This window comes from Bacillus rossius, chromosome 2, assembly GCF_032445375.1.
Source record: "Bacillus rossius redtenbacheri isolate Brsri chromosome 2, Brsri_v3, whole genome shotgun sequence".
NCBI lineage: Eukaryota > Metazoa > Arthropoda > Insecta > Phasmatodea > Bacillidae > Bacillus > Bacillus rossius.
Genome location: NC_086331.1, coordinates 131,607,846 through 131,626,264, shown reverse-complemented (window position 1 = coordinate 131,626,264; position 18,419 = coordinate 131,607,846). Strand labels below are relative to the sequence as shown.

The following is an 18,419-nucleotide window of genomic DNA, read 5'->3' as shown; positions in this document are numbered from 1 at the left end:
ATATATAATGTCTTTAGCGATTCTCGATTTCCGTATTTGCTACCCTATAATTAAAGCTACATGGGATGCGCCACCATTTGAGGCAGGAACATCAATTTCTTTATTTAAACATCTTCTCTACTAAATACATGATTGGCATATGGTATATTTTTAACAAGGTCCGCATGGAATTAAGCATTAAGTCCGCGTACTACAACTTTGCATAGAAGATATTTCCATCTTGAAGGAGCATGAAGTTCGCGTTCGACTCCGGTTCGACTCATAGTATGTATTTTTTTTTAGTATGGAGATTATCTTGTTGGTGTGCGAATAGTTTCATGCACTAAGCGAAGTAAGCAGCAATCTCAGTTGATAAAAAAATTCGTTTGGGTCATCCCAATACAAATTTTCAAAGTTCTGACCACTTTCTAGCTATTTGAACCTTCGAATCGCACTGCTATTTCAGTGAAGTGATTAGCGAAAATATCGAATTTGTAGGGACCGGAAAAATTCGCGGGTTCAATGACCTGCAGGATGAACTCTATAGTTCTACGTACACTCGGTCAAATGTCACCCACTCATTAGCTGCTGTGTTGTGAGACGTCCCAACGTAGCAGCCTGTGATTCGATAAAGCTTTGGTGGGGCGTTTCTCATTGGCCCAGAGTCATCCAGGTGAGTTGTGAGCCAATAGCAGAGGCAGCACTGAGGTATAACTATTTGTATTTTAGCCTATCGCGAAATGAATTCGCGAATTTTTCCGGTCTCTACGAATTTGTCATTATTTTCGTCAATATATATACCACTTTCTATATCGTAATCGCAAAGTGTGCTTGGGTAAGCTCTAGCAGTTTTTGTACTCCAAAAAAAAACCTCTAGAGGAAAGCCTGTAGGTTCCCTGCGAAACAACATTTCGTACAGACCAAGAGTCCCATGTGTTTTGCAATACTCAAAATGTGCGTATTTTCAGATAAAAAGTCTACTTCTTTAGCGCCGAGAAAAAATTAATCTGATTTGTGTACACTACAGAAGTTGTATCATTATTCTGGCTCCTGAAAGTTCTCAGGTATGACCGCACCATTGCATTTTGTCTTGTGCATAAACTCGGTGATCGTTATTTCCTCTTCTCGAGCTGGATCATATTTCCTTGCTTTTGCAGTTAGTACTTCCAGAATCCCTCCCTACTACTGTTGAGTGTGTCTTACTCCAAGACATCTCTCAATATGACTGCCATTGCATTTCATCTTAGCCAAAATGGTCTTCATTACATTTCATCCCAAGAGACAACGACCCACACATGCATCATGTATACCTTATTTAACCTTCTCATCCTCATCTATGCTTGTGGTCAAAATGCTTGCCTCACAACCAAGAGATCTTTTTCAAATCTCACCCACCGTAAACTCTCTACGAGCAACTACTGGAACTAACTGTGTCATCATCACGTCGCCTGGCTGCCAACTCCAGAACTAACATGGATGTACTCCAATCAATAACTAAGGCACTCATCTCAATACTCGCATGAGTTGGTGAGTGATAGTGGGAGGGGGAGAGGTAGAAAAAATCAATACTCCGAGAAGGTGGTGGGAGTGGGAGGGGGGTGTCTTCCAGAAATACACAAGATCTTAAAAAATCCATACTGAACTGAGGGGTGGGGTGATATGTTTTGGCAAGCGATAGAGGGAAGGGGTGGAGTGCGTTGGGTTTCCTCCATAAATACACAAGATCTTAAAAAATCAATACTGGACTGAGGAGTAGGGTGATGTGTTTTAGCAAGCGATAGAGGGAAGGGGTGAAGGGGATTGGGTTTTCTCCAGACAAACACAGCACTTGGGATCCACACTAACTGAATGATGAGTCATACAATCTAATTAAAATTAGTGGATATTTAATTAATACTAATTGACTGAGCTAGTGTTTATAAAAATACTGAATACTGTGTATTTATTAAAACATTTTATCTGACTGAATTTATACTGTACTAACCATATTTATAATATCACTCCAGTTCTTTTATTATTTTGTATCTATTAGCTATTTGCATGCAAATTTAAAGTTAGTTTTTAATCACGCCAAGTAAGTATAACTGTCAAACGCGTGTACATAAGTACACGCACCCATTTGTTTAACAGTACTACTGACATCATTGAAGTGTAAAATATTGTTTTAAGAAATATATTAGTATCTACAAAAAAATGAAAACATCTATGTTTTGTTTTTTGAAATATACAGAAAAAGCATGATAAACAAACATAAGTATATTAAAATTTATACAATAAAAATACATAATTTTATTGCATGCACCAGTAAACAAGTTGTTAATATAGAATTATTATTTTTGAATGACTATTTAAAGTTTGTCCAGTATGACAATGTTCTATTTCTCTGGTTAAAGAAAAGTTTTATTTTATATATATATTTAATAAAATTAATAATAACATACATTTAAAATTTTATGTTATTTACAATCCAAGTTCGTATGCAGATTAGGAAGGAAGTTCGATGAAAACTTTTACAAAATTTTAATAAAATATAAATGATACATAATATAAGAACAGTCTTTTTCACAGCTTGCTAATCGAAAAACAGAATTGTTTATATGATAATCAAAAGATTTACAAAAATAATTCAAGTAATATTTTTTTACAAATTAAATATGTCTATATGTTCAGAAATTTCAAAGAAAGAAAATAAGAAAAAAATAATAACAGATAATTACAAATATAGATATGTAATTTTAGGTAGAAATGACTTAAAAAACTAAAGGAATTGAATTCCTGCAGAAGATTTTCCCATGGAATAGATTATTAAATATACAAAACTTAACAATAATTGATTGGTAATTTAACTATTAATAATAATTATTTTAATATCATATGCATGTATTTTAAAACAATTTGAAAATTCATATTAAACATTATTAAGACTTTCATCTTAAATTGAACTGACTTTTGAACTATAATGAAAATCCCTTATCTAAGTCTTGACAACTTTCATGCCAATGCAAAAAAATTTCTAGCTTATGGTTAATCTTCTTAATTTATGGGTGTTGGGAATCAAAATAAACTCAGGGAATCTTTAAACAAAAACACGAAAAGAAAAATTCAATAAAGACTGAGTAACATTACTTGTATTAAGTGGTACAGTTTATCATTTATAATACAAAAATTACTTCAAGTTTTGTTGAATGAAAGCCATGAGAAAAACTGATTTCAATAAATATAGTTACTATATTTAAGAATCAATTATCTCAATTCTAGACTAACTGCCATAGTTCTTTATGTGGGCTATATTATTAAAAGTTTCAGTATAATTTACGCCATAAATTACACAAAAGAAAATCACTTTAGACCTCAAGTCGTAAAGAGGTTTTCAAATTATTTGGTTGTGAAAAACATGCCGTAGAGGCTTGTTGGTAGAATTCAGACCCACCTTTCATGCATATTTCTATATTGGATGTGGACTATTCGTAAATTGTATACATTATACATAATTAAATAATTGGTTTATACTGAAAACATTAATAACTTGAATGATATATAAATATAACATAGAAGATAACGTGTTTAAATATCTACGAAATTAAGTCAATAGGAAGCAATATATAGTAAAAAAAATTATTTTTCATTATGTCCATGTAGACATTTTACTACTAAGATACAACATTCTAGCATCTTATTTTAAAGCATTGCTACTAAGAAAAACTGTTCCCCACTATGACGTTACTGACTTATTGTGTACCAGCTATTGCGAAAATATTTAGCTGAAAAAAATATATTTGGCAAATGTTGGTTTATTACACAGATTCAAACTTACAAAATTAATAAATTTTGTTATTTTAAAACAATTTAATTTGTACAACCAACACTACAAACTTTAATAAATGATTTCAAATTTTGATGAAATGAGGCAATGAAATTAATAATAAAATATTCAGAAAACCACACATGGCTGTATACTAACAAAAAAAATTCTAATATTAAAATTAATATTTGCATTCATGGGTGGGAACACATTAATTAAATGTCATTTTACGACAAAGCTGTGGCCTTTTAAGAACACAGACACTAATTATTTTAACATGAAATGTTCTAAGCGAAATACTAACGTGGATATACTACAGCGATTATCTCTGTAAACGATGCCGTCATTGGTGTACGATTTGCCAGAATAACCGTCCGTTAAAGCCACGTGAACTATGACAAAAATTTATGTTCACAAATTGCAATTACATTAAGTCAGGAATGTATTTTTTATTATTCCTGACTTAATGCAATTGCAAATTAAGGTCAGAATTATTGCAATTGCATTAAGTCAGGAATAATAATAAAAAATGTATATATCTACACAGCAATAATTTAATGTAAAAACTATAAAAAAAAGTGCCAGCTGTGACGTGCAATACTGACACAGTTCCAAGATTTACCCAAATTACAGGAAAAAATATTTTTTCATCCATTCTCTCCCTAAACTGGCCAAGTAAGAGAGCTAACGTAGAGACAGGAAAAATCCGCGGGTTCATTTCGCGATAGGCTGGAATAAAAGTGCGTGTAACTTATTGCCGCTTCAGTGATTGGAACACAGTTTGCCTGAAGGACTGTGGGCTAATGAATGACCCTCAACGTAAGAAGTATCGAATCATAAGCATCCCAGTTAGCAGGTGTCACGAGTCAGTAGCCAATGAGCTGGTGTAATATTCCCGCGTACATAGAGGATCGTGGAGTCCTTCCTAGAGGTCAGTCAAACCGCGAATTTTTCCAGTCCCTAGAGATAAGGTTGTAGTACAGGTTTGCGATGTTTTCTAGCTATTGGTAGGGACCGGAAAAATTCGCGGATTCATTCGGCGATAGGCTAGAATTCAAATACATATACCTTTCTAATGATTTTGCTATTGGCTTACTGTTCAACAGGACGAATCTCAACCAATTCTAAAACCTCAATCAAAGAAGTATCGAATCACAGATAAACCAGCTGAGACGACTCACAAGTCGGCAGCCAATGAACTTGCGTTATTTGCTCCAGTGTTACAGGGGAATGTGCAGTCTATCCTGAAGGCCATCTGAAACCGCGAATTTTTTCCGGCCCCTAGCTTTTGGTAGAGAACCGGAAAATTCGCGGGTCCAATGACCTCCAAGGATAGACTCCAATATCCTCTACACACTCGGGCGAATGCCAACTGTTCATTGGCTGCTGACTTGTGAGTCGTCTCGACTGGGTGGCCTGTGATTCGACACTTCTATGAGTGAGGGTCTCTAATTGGCCCTCAGTCCTCCAGATTAACAGAGAACCAATGGCATAAGCAGCACTAAGGTATGATTAGAGACCCGTGAATTTCGCGGTATCATTTCGTGTTATGCTAAAATTAAAATAATTATACCTTAGTGCTGCTTCTGCCATTGGTTCTCTGTTAATCTGGAGGACTGAGGGCCAATAAGAGACCCTCACTCATAGAAGTGTCGAATCACAGGCCACCCAGTCGAGACGACTCACAAGTCAGCAGCCAATAATGAACAGTTGGCATTTGCCCGAGTGTGTAGAGGATATTAGAGTCCATCCTGGAGGTCATTGAATCCGCGAAATTCACGGGTCTCTAGGTATGATTATTTGAATTTTAGCATAACAAGAAATGAACACGCGAATTTTTCCGGGTCTCTAGCTGTTGGGTGGGAACTGCAGGAGATGCAACGGGAAGTGCAGGAAGGTGCCGGTGATACAGCTCAGGGCGCGATGTCGTCGTGCGACGTGGCGCGCGTGTAGTAGGCGCGCGAGTAGGCCTGGGCGCGCCTTCCCTGCAGCAGCTGCTGCGCCTTGCGCCACAGAAAGACGGCGGCGAGCGTGGCCGGCGCCGCCACCAGCGCGCCCACCAGCACGCCGATGAGCAACACGCCGTCACGCTCGGGGTGCGCTCCGTCCACGTCCAGGCAGCGCATGTTGTAGCGGCGCGCCTCAAGGTCGGCGGCGCGGCGGCCCTTCATCTCCTCTGGCGCGCCGCACCTGCGGGCCCAATCATCGCGCACTGCCCTCGAGTCGCCGGTGGATACATGAGCACACCAATGCATTTCACATCGTCACTTATTCTAATAACTGTGCGCGCGATTGTCAAACGCTACGTTGAAATCTTTAAGGAGCTAACTCAACTCGCCTGTAAGCTACGCTCCAAGAGCCAGATGCCACCCCGGATCTGGCGCGCCTCGCGACAGCCACGCGCATTAACTCAACTCGCCTGTAAGCTACGCTCCGAGAGCCAGGCGCCACCCCGGAGCTGGCGCGCCTCGCGACAGCCACGCGCACTAACTCTACTCGCCTGTAAGCTACGCTCCGAGAGCCAGGCGCCACCCTGGGAGCTGGCGCGCCTCGCGACAGCCACGCACACTAACTCAACTCGCCTGTAAGCTACGCTCCGAGAGCCAGGCGCCACCCCGGAGCTGGCGCGCCTCGCGACAGCCACGCGCACTAACTCTACTCGCCTGTAAGCTACGCTCCGTGAGCCAGGCGCCACCCCGGAGCTGGCGCGCCTCGCGACAGCCACGCGCACTAACTCTACTCGCCTGTAAGCTACGCTCCGAGAGCCAGGCGCCACCCTGGGAGCTGGCGCGCCTCACGACAGCCACGCACACTAACTCAACTCGCCTGCAAGCTACGCTCCGAGAGCCAGACGCCACCCTGGGAGCTAGCGCGCCTCGCGACCGTTACGCGCACTAACTCAACTCGCCTGTAAGCTACGCTCCGAGAGCCAGACGCCACCCCGGAGCTGGCGCGCCTCGCGACAGCCACGCGCACTAACTCAACTCGCCTGTAAGCTACGCTCCGAGAGCCAGGCGCCACCCTGGAGCTGGCGCGCCTCGCGACAGCCACGCGCACTAACTCTACTCGCCTGTAAGCTACGCTCCGAGAGCCAGACGCCACCCCGGAGCTGGCGCGCCTCGCGACAGCCACGCGCACTAACTCAACTCGCCTGTAAGCTACGCTCCGAGAGCCAGGCGCCACCCTGGAGCTGGCGCGCCTCGCGACAGCCACGCGCACTAACTCTACTCGCCTGTAAGCTACGCTCCGAGAGCCAGACGCCACCCCGGAGCTGGCGCGCCTCGCGACAGCCACGCGCACTAACTCAACTCGCCTGTAAGCTACGCTCCGAGAGCCAGGCGCCACCCTGGAGCTGGCGCGCCTCGCGACAGCCACGCGCACTAACTCTACTCGCCTGTAAGCTACGCTCCGAGAGCCAGACGCCACCCCGGAGCTGGCGCGCCACGCGACAGCCACGCGCACTAACTCAACTCGCCTGTAAGCTACGCTCCGAGAGCCAGGCGCCACCCTGGAGCTGGCGCGCCTCGCGACAGCCACGCGCACTAACTCTACTCGCCTGTAAGCTACGCTCCGAGAGCCAGGCGCCGCCCTGGAGCTGGCGCGCCTCGCGACAGCCACGCGCACTAACTCAACTCGCCTGTAAGCTACGCTCCGAGAGCCAGACGCCGCCCCGGAGCTGGCGCGCCTCGCGACAGCCACGCGCACTAACTCAACTCGCCTGTAAGCTACGCTCCGAGAGCCAGGCGCCACCCTGGAGCTGGCGCGCCTCGCGACAGCCACGCGCACTAACTCTACTCGCCTGTAAGCTACGCTCCGTGAGCCAGGCGCCACCCCGGAGCTGGCGCGCCTCGCGACAGCCACGCGCACTAACTCTACTCGCCTGTAAGCTACGCTCCGAGAGCCAGGCGCCACCCCGGAGCTGGCGCGCCTCGCGACAGCCACGCGCACTAACTCAACTCGCCTGTAAGCTACGCTCCGAGAGCCAGGCGCCACCCTGGAGCTGGCGCGCCTCGCGACAGCCACGCGCTCTAACTCTACTCGCCTGTAAGCTACGCTCCGAGAGCCAGGCGCCACCCTGGGAGCTGGCGCGCCTCGCGACAGCCACGCGCACTAACTCTACTCGCCTGTAAGCTACGCTCCGAGAGCCAGGCGCCACCCTGGAGCTGGCGCGCCTCGCGACAGCCACGCGCACTAACTCAACTCGCCTGTAAGCTACGCTCCGAGAGCCAGACGCCACCCTGGGAGCTGGCGCGCCTCGCGACAGCATCGCGCACTAACTCAACTCGCCTGTAAGCTACGCTCCGTGAGCCAGGCGCCACCCCGGAGCTGGCGCGCCTCGCGACAGCCACGCACACTAACTCAACTCGCCTGTAAGCTACGCTCCGAGAGCCAGGCGCCACCCTGGGAGCTGGCGCGCCTCGCGACAGCCACGCGCACTAACTCAACTCGCCTGTAAGCTACGCTCCGAGAGCCAGGCACCACCCCGGAGCTGGCGCGCCTCGCGACAGCAACGCGCACTAACTCAACTCGCCTGTAAGCTACGCTCCGAGAGCCAGGCGCCACCCTGGGAGCTGGCGCGCCTCGCGACAGCCACGCACACTAACTCTACTCGCCTGTAAGCTACGCTCCGGGAGCCAGACGCCACCCTGGGAGCTGGCGCGGCTCGCGACAGCCACGCACACTAACTCTACTCGCCTGTAAGCTACGCTCCGGGAGCCAGACGCCACCCTGGGAGCTGGCGCGCCTCGCGACAGCCACGCGCACTAACTCAACTCGCCGGTAAGCTACGGGAAGCCTACTTTTCACAGACGAGTGAGCCACACCCGAAGTTCATGCTCGCTTTTTATTCCGTTCTATCTCATTGTATAAACCGGTGTGGCATTAAATTTTTCGGTCGATTAGGATAGGTTAACTACATTATAAATACTTTAAAACATTGTGGATGGTTGGTTATATTAGGTAAGTATAGCTACATTAAAAAAACTGTAAAATCATTTTATGGTTGCTTAGCAAATAACTTTTTTAATATTTAGCTATCCAGGGCTAGGGAACCGTTTACATGATTTCACAGTATCTTTAATGTAGCTATCTTCACCAAATCAACCGTCCACAATGTTTTAAAGTATGTATAATGTAGCTAACCTAACCTTTTACAATGAGCAAAAAACCCGAAGATGCACGATCGGTAGTTTGGCTCTCTCGTCTGTGAAAAAAGGCTTCGCGTCAGCTACGCTTCAAGATAACGCCGTTTCAGGCGAGCCAACCTCTAAAACGCCACTGGCTAAAAGTGTGACGAGTTCCAAATTATAGGCTAATTACTTATGTAAATGTTAAAATCACAGAAGTTATATGTGAAGATTGTTAAACTACACACAGAAGACTCAAATTATGACATGCCCAATGAAAGTCTACATGAATTTTGGAACAAGTATTCAATCTTAATCGACATGATTTTTTGAGTATTTATAAGCGAAATTTCTTTCCTAAAATCAACTTGACTCACATGATTCCCTCCACGAGATCCGGATTCTTACTCTCGACAACTTTGACCAGTGTACTGACGACCCACTGGTTTTCACAGTCGCATATCCAAGGATTCATTTGGATATCTATGACGTCCAGTTTGTCCCATCTGTCCACGAGTCGAGAGCTGAGGTAACCAAGAACGTTGTCATTCAACCAAAGCTGAAAAACATAAATTTTAGGGTGTTAAGTGTTTTAGAAATGATTTAATTTCAAAATTAAAAAAATACAGAAAATGTTTATTTTATTATTATATATTAACATACATAATTACATAAAGCACATCACTTGATTTTGTGTATTGCTATTTCTAAGTATTTCTAAGAAGTTAAACAAGAGTACCTATTGTTATGGCCCACTCTTTTGAGTTACACGTTCTGCTAACGAATGGATAAAATTTCTAAGTCACTTTACTGAATTTTAGTTGTATGATGTAGTGTTTGTAGATCTCATTCTTATGTGTCAATAATTATTTCCCTGCCTTGCATCTATTTGGGCATATGGATATTAAAAAAAATATTTTTCGTATGGTCTGTAAATGAGGGTATGTAAGGTCTCTAATAGGTATAAAATGAATACTAATACAAACTTGTATAAATACTACTGTACTCTAGCGGGTAAAAATTACATTAATATGGTGGCAGCACCCTATAGCTGATGATGTATTTACTACATGACACTAGAGCTCCTTGTATCGTTTGCTGAAAACAGATGGCGGCTGGTAGATGAGAAATTTAAGCCTATATTGGGATCAGTTATATTTTATTAAATAAGTATTTTTTACTTAGAATAATGTTTTTTTTAATCGAACAAGGAGCGAACTAAAAACCCTAAAAAATCGATTCAATCATTATTTTAATTTTTCCCGAATTTTTCAAAAATTGCTGGAAAACAAAATGGTGAACGAGGTCCCAATCATAGACATCGAGAGGTTTCTCATGATTTCTACTGACGTAATTTAAAATAAAGAGAATAATGAAGAAATGATGGTAAAATGAAGAAGAGCTAATTTCAAAATGTTTTTATTAATCACTGTTTTTTTTTTCAAATATTTCCTGAAAAATTGTTGAGAACATTTTTTTTCCCTTCGTGTAATTTTCACACAGTCGGGTAATTCAACTAACATACGAAAACACACATCCCATTTAAATTAATCTATCAGCTACTGCATTGTAGCTGTTTCAGCCAATTAAAGGAAAATGGACCGAAGGAGCCAATTGCAGACATGAGATTTAGGCCTATCAATCAGGTTAGTTTTATGACAATGACAATGCTAAAACTATATATAAAGATATAGTCTCATTTAACTACATAAAGCATTTAGCAGCAAGAAACACCCGGAAATTTGAAACGATTTTTGACAAGGAATTTTATTAAAAAATTGCCCAACTTTTAAAAATTCATTTAACAGTTACTCCACACATTAGAAGTCATGCATACACGGCTTTACTATAATATTAACCTTAAATATTTTTTAACACATATTATAACACTAGGAATATGTTTGTATCTACGTTTTTTCTCAAAAGACTGTAATCAGTCTATAAATACTTCCTACAAACCAACTAACTTTATTTATCTGATTCAAAATTATCTTCTTTTTTTTTTTTTAATTGTAAACTAATTTTTTTTCCAGGGACGAGATTTAAACTACACCCCATGAGGTTACCAAGCGCGCTCTACCACTCTGCTACTAACCCTATTTAGAATTTAAAAGGAGAATATGTATTATAATCATTGTAATGCCAGTTTTCTTAGGTATTTTAATCTTGTGAATTCTTTATACCATGGCTATTTTAATTTACCAAATATATTCCAGTGTAGTTTCACGTTTGATATGTCTCCTAATATTTACAGAAATTGACTATTTGAAAACAATGGGTTTTCTTTTATAGAAAATTAAATATTTTATTTCAAATAAAAGAGCAACTTAATTCGGACCGAAGACCTCAAGCAATTTTTTTTCGTAATCATTAAAAATGTATTTTTTAATATTTTAGGATAAACATAAATTTTGGAAATGTTAAACTATTTTAAGTAATAAAATTGGTAAAAAATTGATATTTTTTTTGACAATACTCGAGGTTTGTAAAAATTATTTAGAGACTGCCATCAAACATAAAGTAAAATATTTTTAAACTTTTTTTCTTTCCCTAAGGGGAAACATTTTAATAATCAATTATGTACAATGTATTTCAATAAAAAACCAAATTACTAATTGGTTTGAATATCAAATCCATAACCTCCTTACAAATAAAAAAATTACACTTTGTTCTGAGATATATAATGTAACATTCTTTAAATTGATATATTGGTAAATTATGAAACTATAATTTATTTAAAATACATATAGGTTCTGAGCGCTGTGATTCAGTCGTGAGTTTTAAGGCCTTTTATTGTTGCATTGTTTTAACTGGCTATATAACACGTCAACTATTTGAGATGGGGGGACGTAGAAAAATGAGAGGTTGGACGAAGGTTAGTGAAGAGAGATTTTTTTTTCCTAACCTAAATTAAAACTAAGTGTATTGGGGAGGGTTCCGGGTTAGGGAGGGAGACTAAGTGCGTCTCAGGCCGAAGCCTTTACGCTCTAATCATGCAGGAGGGGTAGCATGCATCATGTGCTAGGAGGGGATTGGCCAGCCATGGCAGCGATTGGCGCCATGTCTAACTCCCCTCAATGACTATTCTAGGTTAAAAACTAGATAAGTTGGGCCCAGGTAAAACCTGCATAGACACAGGGAAAACCCTGGGCTCTTACATGCGGGATGCAAAATTTCATGCATTAATTACATGCGGATTGGCTACGGGAATAGAAATATGGCTCAGGAAGAAGAGTTGGAAGAGTAGAAAATATCTACTAAGCAAGGGCGGGCACTTGGACTTTTTTGTCCGCATTGGGGGTTTTGGGCATAACTGGATGTTAGGGGGGCGACTATCGTCGTTTCCCGCCAGGCTGCCAGCCAGCCAAATTAGTTGAAAAGAACATAATTACATGACCGCAGCAGCCAGGTTCCCCCAGCCGCCGCGGCCATGTATGTCCGACACATAGTGAAGAGAGGTTGCCTCGATCCTGTAAGGACAATGCAAACAGTCAGACACTCCGCTGTGACGTCATCTGCAGCCCGGCCGCACCCTGCTTCACGCCTGCTTACTGACGGCTTTCCCTTATCAGCCCGGCTCGTTTCACGTTTATAAATACCATCAAATGTCTGATAACCAATACGTATATAATTTCATTTGTGCTTCGCCGACTAAGATATGCAATGAACGACATTGCACATTACGATTTTTGTTGTTACGAAAAAAAAACCTCTTTACAAAACTACTTGCACTACGGTGCAGTCCGGGTATTCCGTTGTGACATATAAACATTGAAAAACCTGTTTTTTTTTTCTGAAGCACGTTTAAAAAAATTTCCTTTAAAGTGTTTTTGACATCAATTAAATACAATACGAAAGTACCCGCATCATACTTAAAACAGTCTTGACGCCTTGTTCTAAGAGCTTAAGAGATACTTATATGTAAAATAATAAAGACTTTTCGCCTATCGCTAAATAGATTTAACTTTTTATAATGTTTTTTCAGTAATCACTCCATCACATGTATGACGTGTATGTTCATTATAATTGCTTTGATGTGCTTTTCAAATGACTTAACAGGCTGTGACTGGAAGCAGATACCTTAATATTTGAATAAACAGTTTTTCAGTGATTGAATAAGCCCAGAATTTTCTTAAGTTAATTATAATAAACATATAACTATCAAATTACTCTCCTTTTCAAAACAAGTAATATGTAAAATTGATTTTTTTTATTTAAAAACTGTCCGAAATAAAGTTGCGCATGGGGATCTGTAATGAGGAAGCATTTTTCGTTTGTTTTTAAGATTTAAGTTTTCTTTTCTGAGTTTTTTTTATAAATTCCAAACCTAAAATATTTCTTTAAGGGCTCGGATTGGATATTAACCAAGCATTCGCGCACATACAATATACGCAACTAAACAATTTTACAACACACCCACTTTGTACAGTCAAACTCCTCACAATAACAATAACCGTTCCCACTTGACTGTTACGAGCAGATGCGCTACTGAACTACGTCACGGACATGAGCAGAAGGGCCGGGGCTGCAAGTGACGTCATGCGCAGAACGATGCGCAAGCGCTCGAGACAACCTCTCTCTCCTAACCTCGGGGTAAAACACCCTTCACAAGATAACCTGAGCAGTTACAGCCAGATGCTCAGCTAAATATTAAATCACCCCCCCCCCCCCCCCCCTCCTTCGACCCAACCCCCCCCCCCCCCCCCCAACCAAGGAGGGCTGGACAACACACGAGTTTAACGTAAAAATTAATTCATTCCCCTCGAAATCAAATTAAATTAAACTCAGGCAATTTGTATTCACCAAGCTTCGCAGCGAATTTTCAAAGTCAGTTATTTCACAATCCCCGTTAAAACTTGTTATTTACAGGCACAAAACAGGGGGTTAGGGGCCGCATTCAGCGGCCTGGGACTGCTCTCGGGCCTCGGGTTCGATGCCGAGTTCGGGTACTCGGCCCGTGGCGAGGATATCCCTGTTAGTTAGTCGGCAATGGCTACTTGGGGTTGCTTCGCCTACCCGGGCACACACGCGGTGCGCAGAGCTTCAGGGAAAACAACGCGAGTTGAAAACTAATCAAGCCATCCGAGTGGGTTCTGTTTACGAAAAGCATTTAAGAGTTCCCTGAGGGCCGAAAAGTACTTTTGATTTCGGATTAAGTTTTTAAACTGTATTTTTAGAAGGGTTGAAATGGCTAATTGGAGTGTTTTCAGAGTACTTTTTAGGCATAAAACAACCGATATATATATATATATATATATATATATATATATATATATATATAAAAGCACTTAAGAGTCTTGCATTACACCTTTATCTTCATTTCTCGGTCATATAATGTTACGGTCACCGCTCAAATTTCACAGTTATCCTGTGACTACGAGAAGACTGCACGCCAATTCAGAGCCTTGCGCCTAAAGGCTATACCGGGTTAGAAATACCAGCGAGCGTCGAACTTATCATCCCGCCTCACTAACGCACATACACCCCTGATCTGAGCTGTAAATGATCGGGAACTAAATCACGACCTTCAGAAGCAAGCCGGGCGTGCTAACACGGGACAAAGTACACTCGCTTACTGATCAACATGTGCTCCTATGAAATTCTGAGGTGTGCTGTACAGTGCAAATAACTTCATGACCTCAGGGTTCTAGTTTTGCTGTTGATAAAACCAAAAAAGCTGTTACAGTGCGCTCAACTTCTTATCTGCGTTCGACTCCAGTATTTAGATAAGATATCCGTTTGAAACCTGTACTTAACCTAACAACTGCAACTTTTGTTGCTAGAAAAGAATGAAGAAAAATATTTTTTAAAAATTCTAGGTGCTCTAGACCCAAAAAAATTAAGGTTATAATATATATTCTTACCAAATTTATTAAACTAAAAGTCTGTAAAGTCGGTTTACGGACAATAATTTTAACGTGATAACGTCATAAGAAAACATTGATGAAAAATTACATACTTTTTAATTTTCAAATAATATTTACAGTTTTTTGCAAATTTAAATAATTTGTTTAAATATACCCACGAACAATTATAGGAATAAACTGAAATCAAATCAATGTCAATAAATTGTTAATTTGAAATGAAGAAATTGGACAAATAAATCAATTTTTTTTTTTAAATTGCTGCTTTTAAAAAGCCCGCCTTAACCTGTTTGATATTATAGAAGATTTTCTCGCACGGTGGTTGGCCGGTTCTTGCACGCTCGGCTCAGGCGGAACGCGACAATGAGTCATGCTTTATCGTGCGTGCAGCCGGCGTTCAAAGACGTTATCGCGAGCGAGAAAACAACGAAGTAGAGCCATGTTCTGGAAGGTGCGTGACGCCTGAAGCGAGGACCGAGAGAACGAAAGAAGCTTGAAGCAGGGAGGACAGTTAGAACATGTGATGAGCAAGAGGAAGTAGGGAAGCCTACGATTCACTCATCCGTCTGGACATACCCGAATACTCACGTTGGCAAGCCTTCTTTCAACAAACGAGAGAGCCAAACGCCCGATCGGTTATTTTTTTTGTTCATTGTAAATAAATATACAACTCATGATAACTAATTGTCAATTAGGTTAGGTGAGCTACATTATAAATACTTTAAAACATTTTGGACGGTTGATTTGGTTAGGATAGCTACATTAAAGATACTGTGAAATCATGTAAACGGTTTCCCCCAAATAAATACACCTGTTGTGGTACGGGAAAAAAAAAGCGAGCATGAACTTCGGGGAACTTCGGGTTTGGCTCTCTCGTCTGTTGAAAGAAGGCTTGCCAACGTGAGTATTCGGGTAGGGAAGCATAAGATGTACATCAAGTTCTGTCCCTGCCCGAACACGCCCGAATATTCACCTTCGGCCAACCTCGGGTTTATATATATATGTATTTATATTTCTCTGTTTATTTTAATGTAGCTATACTGACCTAACCAACCGTCCATAGTGTTTTAAAGTGTTTTAATGTAGCTAACCTAACCGAGGTTGGCCGAAGGTGAATATTAGGGGCGTGTTCGGGCAGGAACAGAACTTGATGGACATCTCAGGCTTCTGGTGAGTATTCGGGTATGTCCAGAAGGACGGGTGAGGAAGCGTGACGAAGAAGGCGGAGAAACAAGGAAGTGCGGTGCGAGGTTGAGGACAGGAGCGGTGCTGGGACCTTTGAATATATATACTGTATAGAAGTCGCGAGTGGATAGAATTTACTCTACGTTTTTCAGAAGCGTATGATGAGCAGCTTGGGAACTTCACCGCTGCAGTGCGCTGCCGTAACGCCCTGTATCGTCTTAGTTGTTATTTACACGTTAGAGCGCAGCGCTGTCGCCCGCTGTCATTCCCCGCACCCCTCATCCATTATTCACTGCAGCTCAACGTCGTTCAACGGGAGGGGGAAGGGGTGTTTGAAGAGTTCGACACTTGTCCGCTAGGGACCACCACAAGTCGATGCCCTAGAGATGGTGGCGATTGCGGCGGTGAATTAACCAACTACCTCAAAACCGTATTAGAAATTTTAACCTGGGCTGGCGACTTCTATACAGTCTATATATTCAAAGCTGGGACTGACCTTCCTGAGCGGCGGCCACGTGGCCTGGCTGTTGCCGTCCTCGGAGCGCGACAGGGCCGCCTCGTCGACGACTCTGAGGCGAGGGTTGTGGTTGCAGTGCAGCTCCTCCAGCCCCGTCAGCCGCGAGAGACCGCCCGCGCCTATGCGCTCCAGCTGGCCCATGTAGCTCAGCTGCAGGGACTTGAGGTACGGCAGCCAGGGGAAGCCACTGCAACAGCCACGCGCTGAAGCACTTCGGCCTCTTTGCTGAGGAGGGCACAACTCCGAGGAAAGCCTTCTTTTCACAGACGAGAGAGCCACACCCGAAGTTCCCCGAAGTTCATGCTCACTTTTTTTTTCCCCCGTTCTATCTCATTGTATAAACCGGCGTGGCATTAAATTTTGCGGTCGATTAGGATAGGTTAGCTACATTATAAATACTTTAAAACATTGTGGATGGTTGGTTATATTAGGTAAGTATAGCTACATTTAAAATACTGTAAAAGCATTTTATGGTTGCTCAGCAAATAACTTTTTTATATGTAGCTATCCAGGGCTAGGAAACCGTTTACGTGATTTCACAGTATCTTTAATGTAGCTATCCTAACCAAATCAACCTTCCACAATGTTTTAACGTATTTATAATGTAGCTAATCTAACCTAATTGACCATTAGTTATCATGAGTTACAATGAACAAAAAAAACCGAAGATGCACGATCGGGCGTTTGATTCTCTCGTCTGTGAAAAGAAGGCTTCCCCAACTCCGACCACACGAGGGGAACAGTGCGGCAGGTGGCAGAGAAGGAGAGTGCAGCAAGCGCTAGCGGTCGAATGGCAGACGGCAAAGGAAGGGGGATAGGTACGTAGCGGAGCATGCTGTATGCTGGTTGTAGCGGTCGAATGGCAGACGGCAAAGGAAGGGGATAGGTACGTAGCGGAGCATGCTGTATGCTGGTTGTAGCGGCCGGAAGGGGAGACGGCAGGGGAGAGGTGGGAATTCTCGTAACGCTGCTTGTGTTTGTCTACTCCTCAGTTTTCGTAACGGCTGACCATTGACGCCGCCATATTTTTTTTTATTTCAAGTATATGCAATTTATTTAATCGTATGGAAAAGAGTTATTGATTTTTGAAATTAATTTGATATGTATCATTTATTTATATGTGAATAGTATGATTTAAAATGTAAATAATTTAACTTTATCTACACCTGATAGGCAAGAAGTTTCACTTGTGTCGCGCATGGACTTCATGCACACACTTTTTTTATTATGTTAATTTAAGTTTAAAACATAAATCTTAATATAAGCAACACATGTATTATGATGAGTGTTGGCTATTTTAAAGTTTAGGCTCATTAACTCAATTTTTAGAATCCTTATTACAAATAGTAATACCAACATAATAATCTTCAGGTGATACTAAACATTAAGAGTATTGGAGAAAATATTTAAATTATTTATAAAAAATTATAATAGAAATAAATGATAGAAATTATATTTAAAATTTAATAATTTAAACTTACATCACTAAAGAAGGAAAGCTATTCCATTTTCACAATTTTCGACTTTTTTTCACTAATCTTCCCAGAATATAATATCTAAGCGAGTAGTATATAATAGCCGGAACTAGATCTGGCGCTGGCGCGTGGTGCCGGTGCCGGTGTCCGCCATCTTGGATTTGTGACGTCACGGCGGCAAAAATTCCTCAAAATTCCTCAAAAATGACTCAAAATGACTCAAAAATTCCCATTTCGAGGGAAAATTTCCCGTTTTATTCCTCGAAAATCCCAACGGCTAGAAATGTCCTGATAGAGGCTTAAGCATCCTTAACTCAAGCCTCAGTTAAGCCTCTATCAGGATGTGACCTTGACCCCGACGGCCATCTTGGATCCACCATCTTGGATGACATCATTTCGTTTTCTCGAACATTCCGGCATTGTGTTATCCGCCATTTTGAATTATGACGTCACCGTTGCAATTTCCGTTAC

General features: G+C 41.9%; 1 protein-coding gene across 1 annotated transcript in view; it reads right to left on the bottom strand.

Annotated features, from left to right (window-relative positions):
* Nucleotides 1-5,255: 5,255 nt before the first annotated feature.
* Nucleotides 5,256-18,419, bottom strand: part of LOC134528998 (uncharacterized) — a 47,957-nt gene continuing 34,793 nt past the window's right edge. The window contains exons 11-13 of the mRNA XM_063362666.1: nucleotides 16,453-16,660; nucleotides 9,285-9,466; nucleotides 5,256-5,971 (exon numbers count right to left, since the gene is read on the bottom strand). Of these exons, the coding sequence (XP_063218736.1) occupies nucleotides 5,695-5,971; nucleotides 9,285-9,466; nucleotides 16,453-16,660 (667 nt within the window). The 3' untranslated portion in view covers nucleotides 5,256-5,694. The remainder of the gene's footprint in view (nucleotides 5,972-9,284; nucleotides 9,467-16,452; nucleotides 16,661-18,419) is intronic.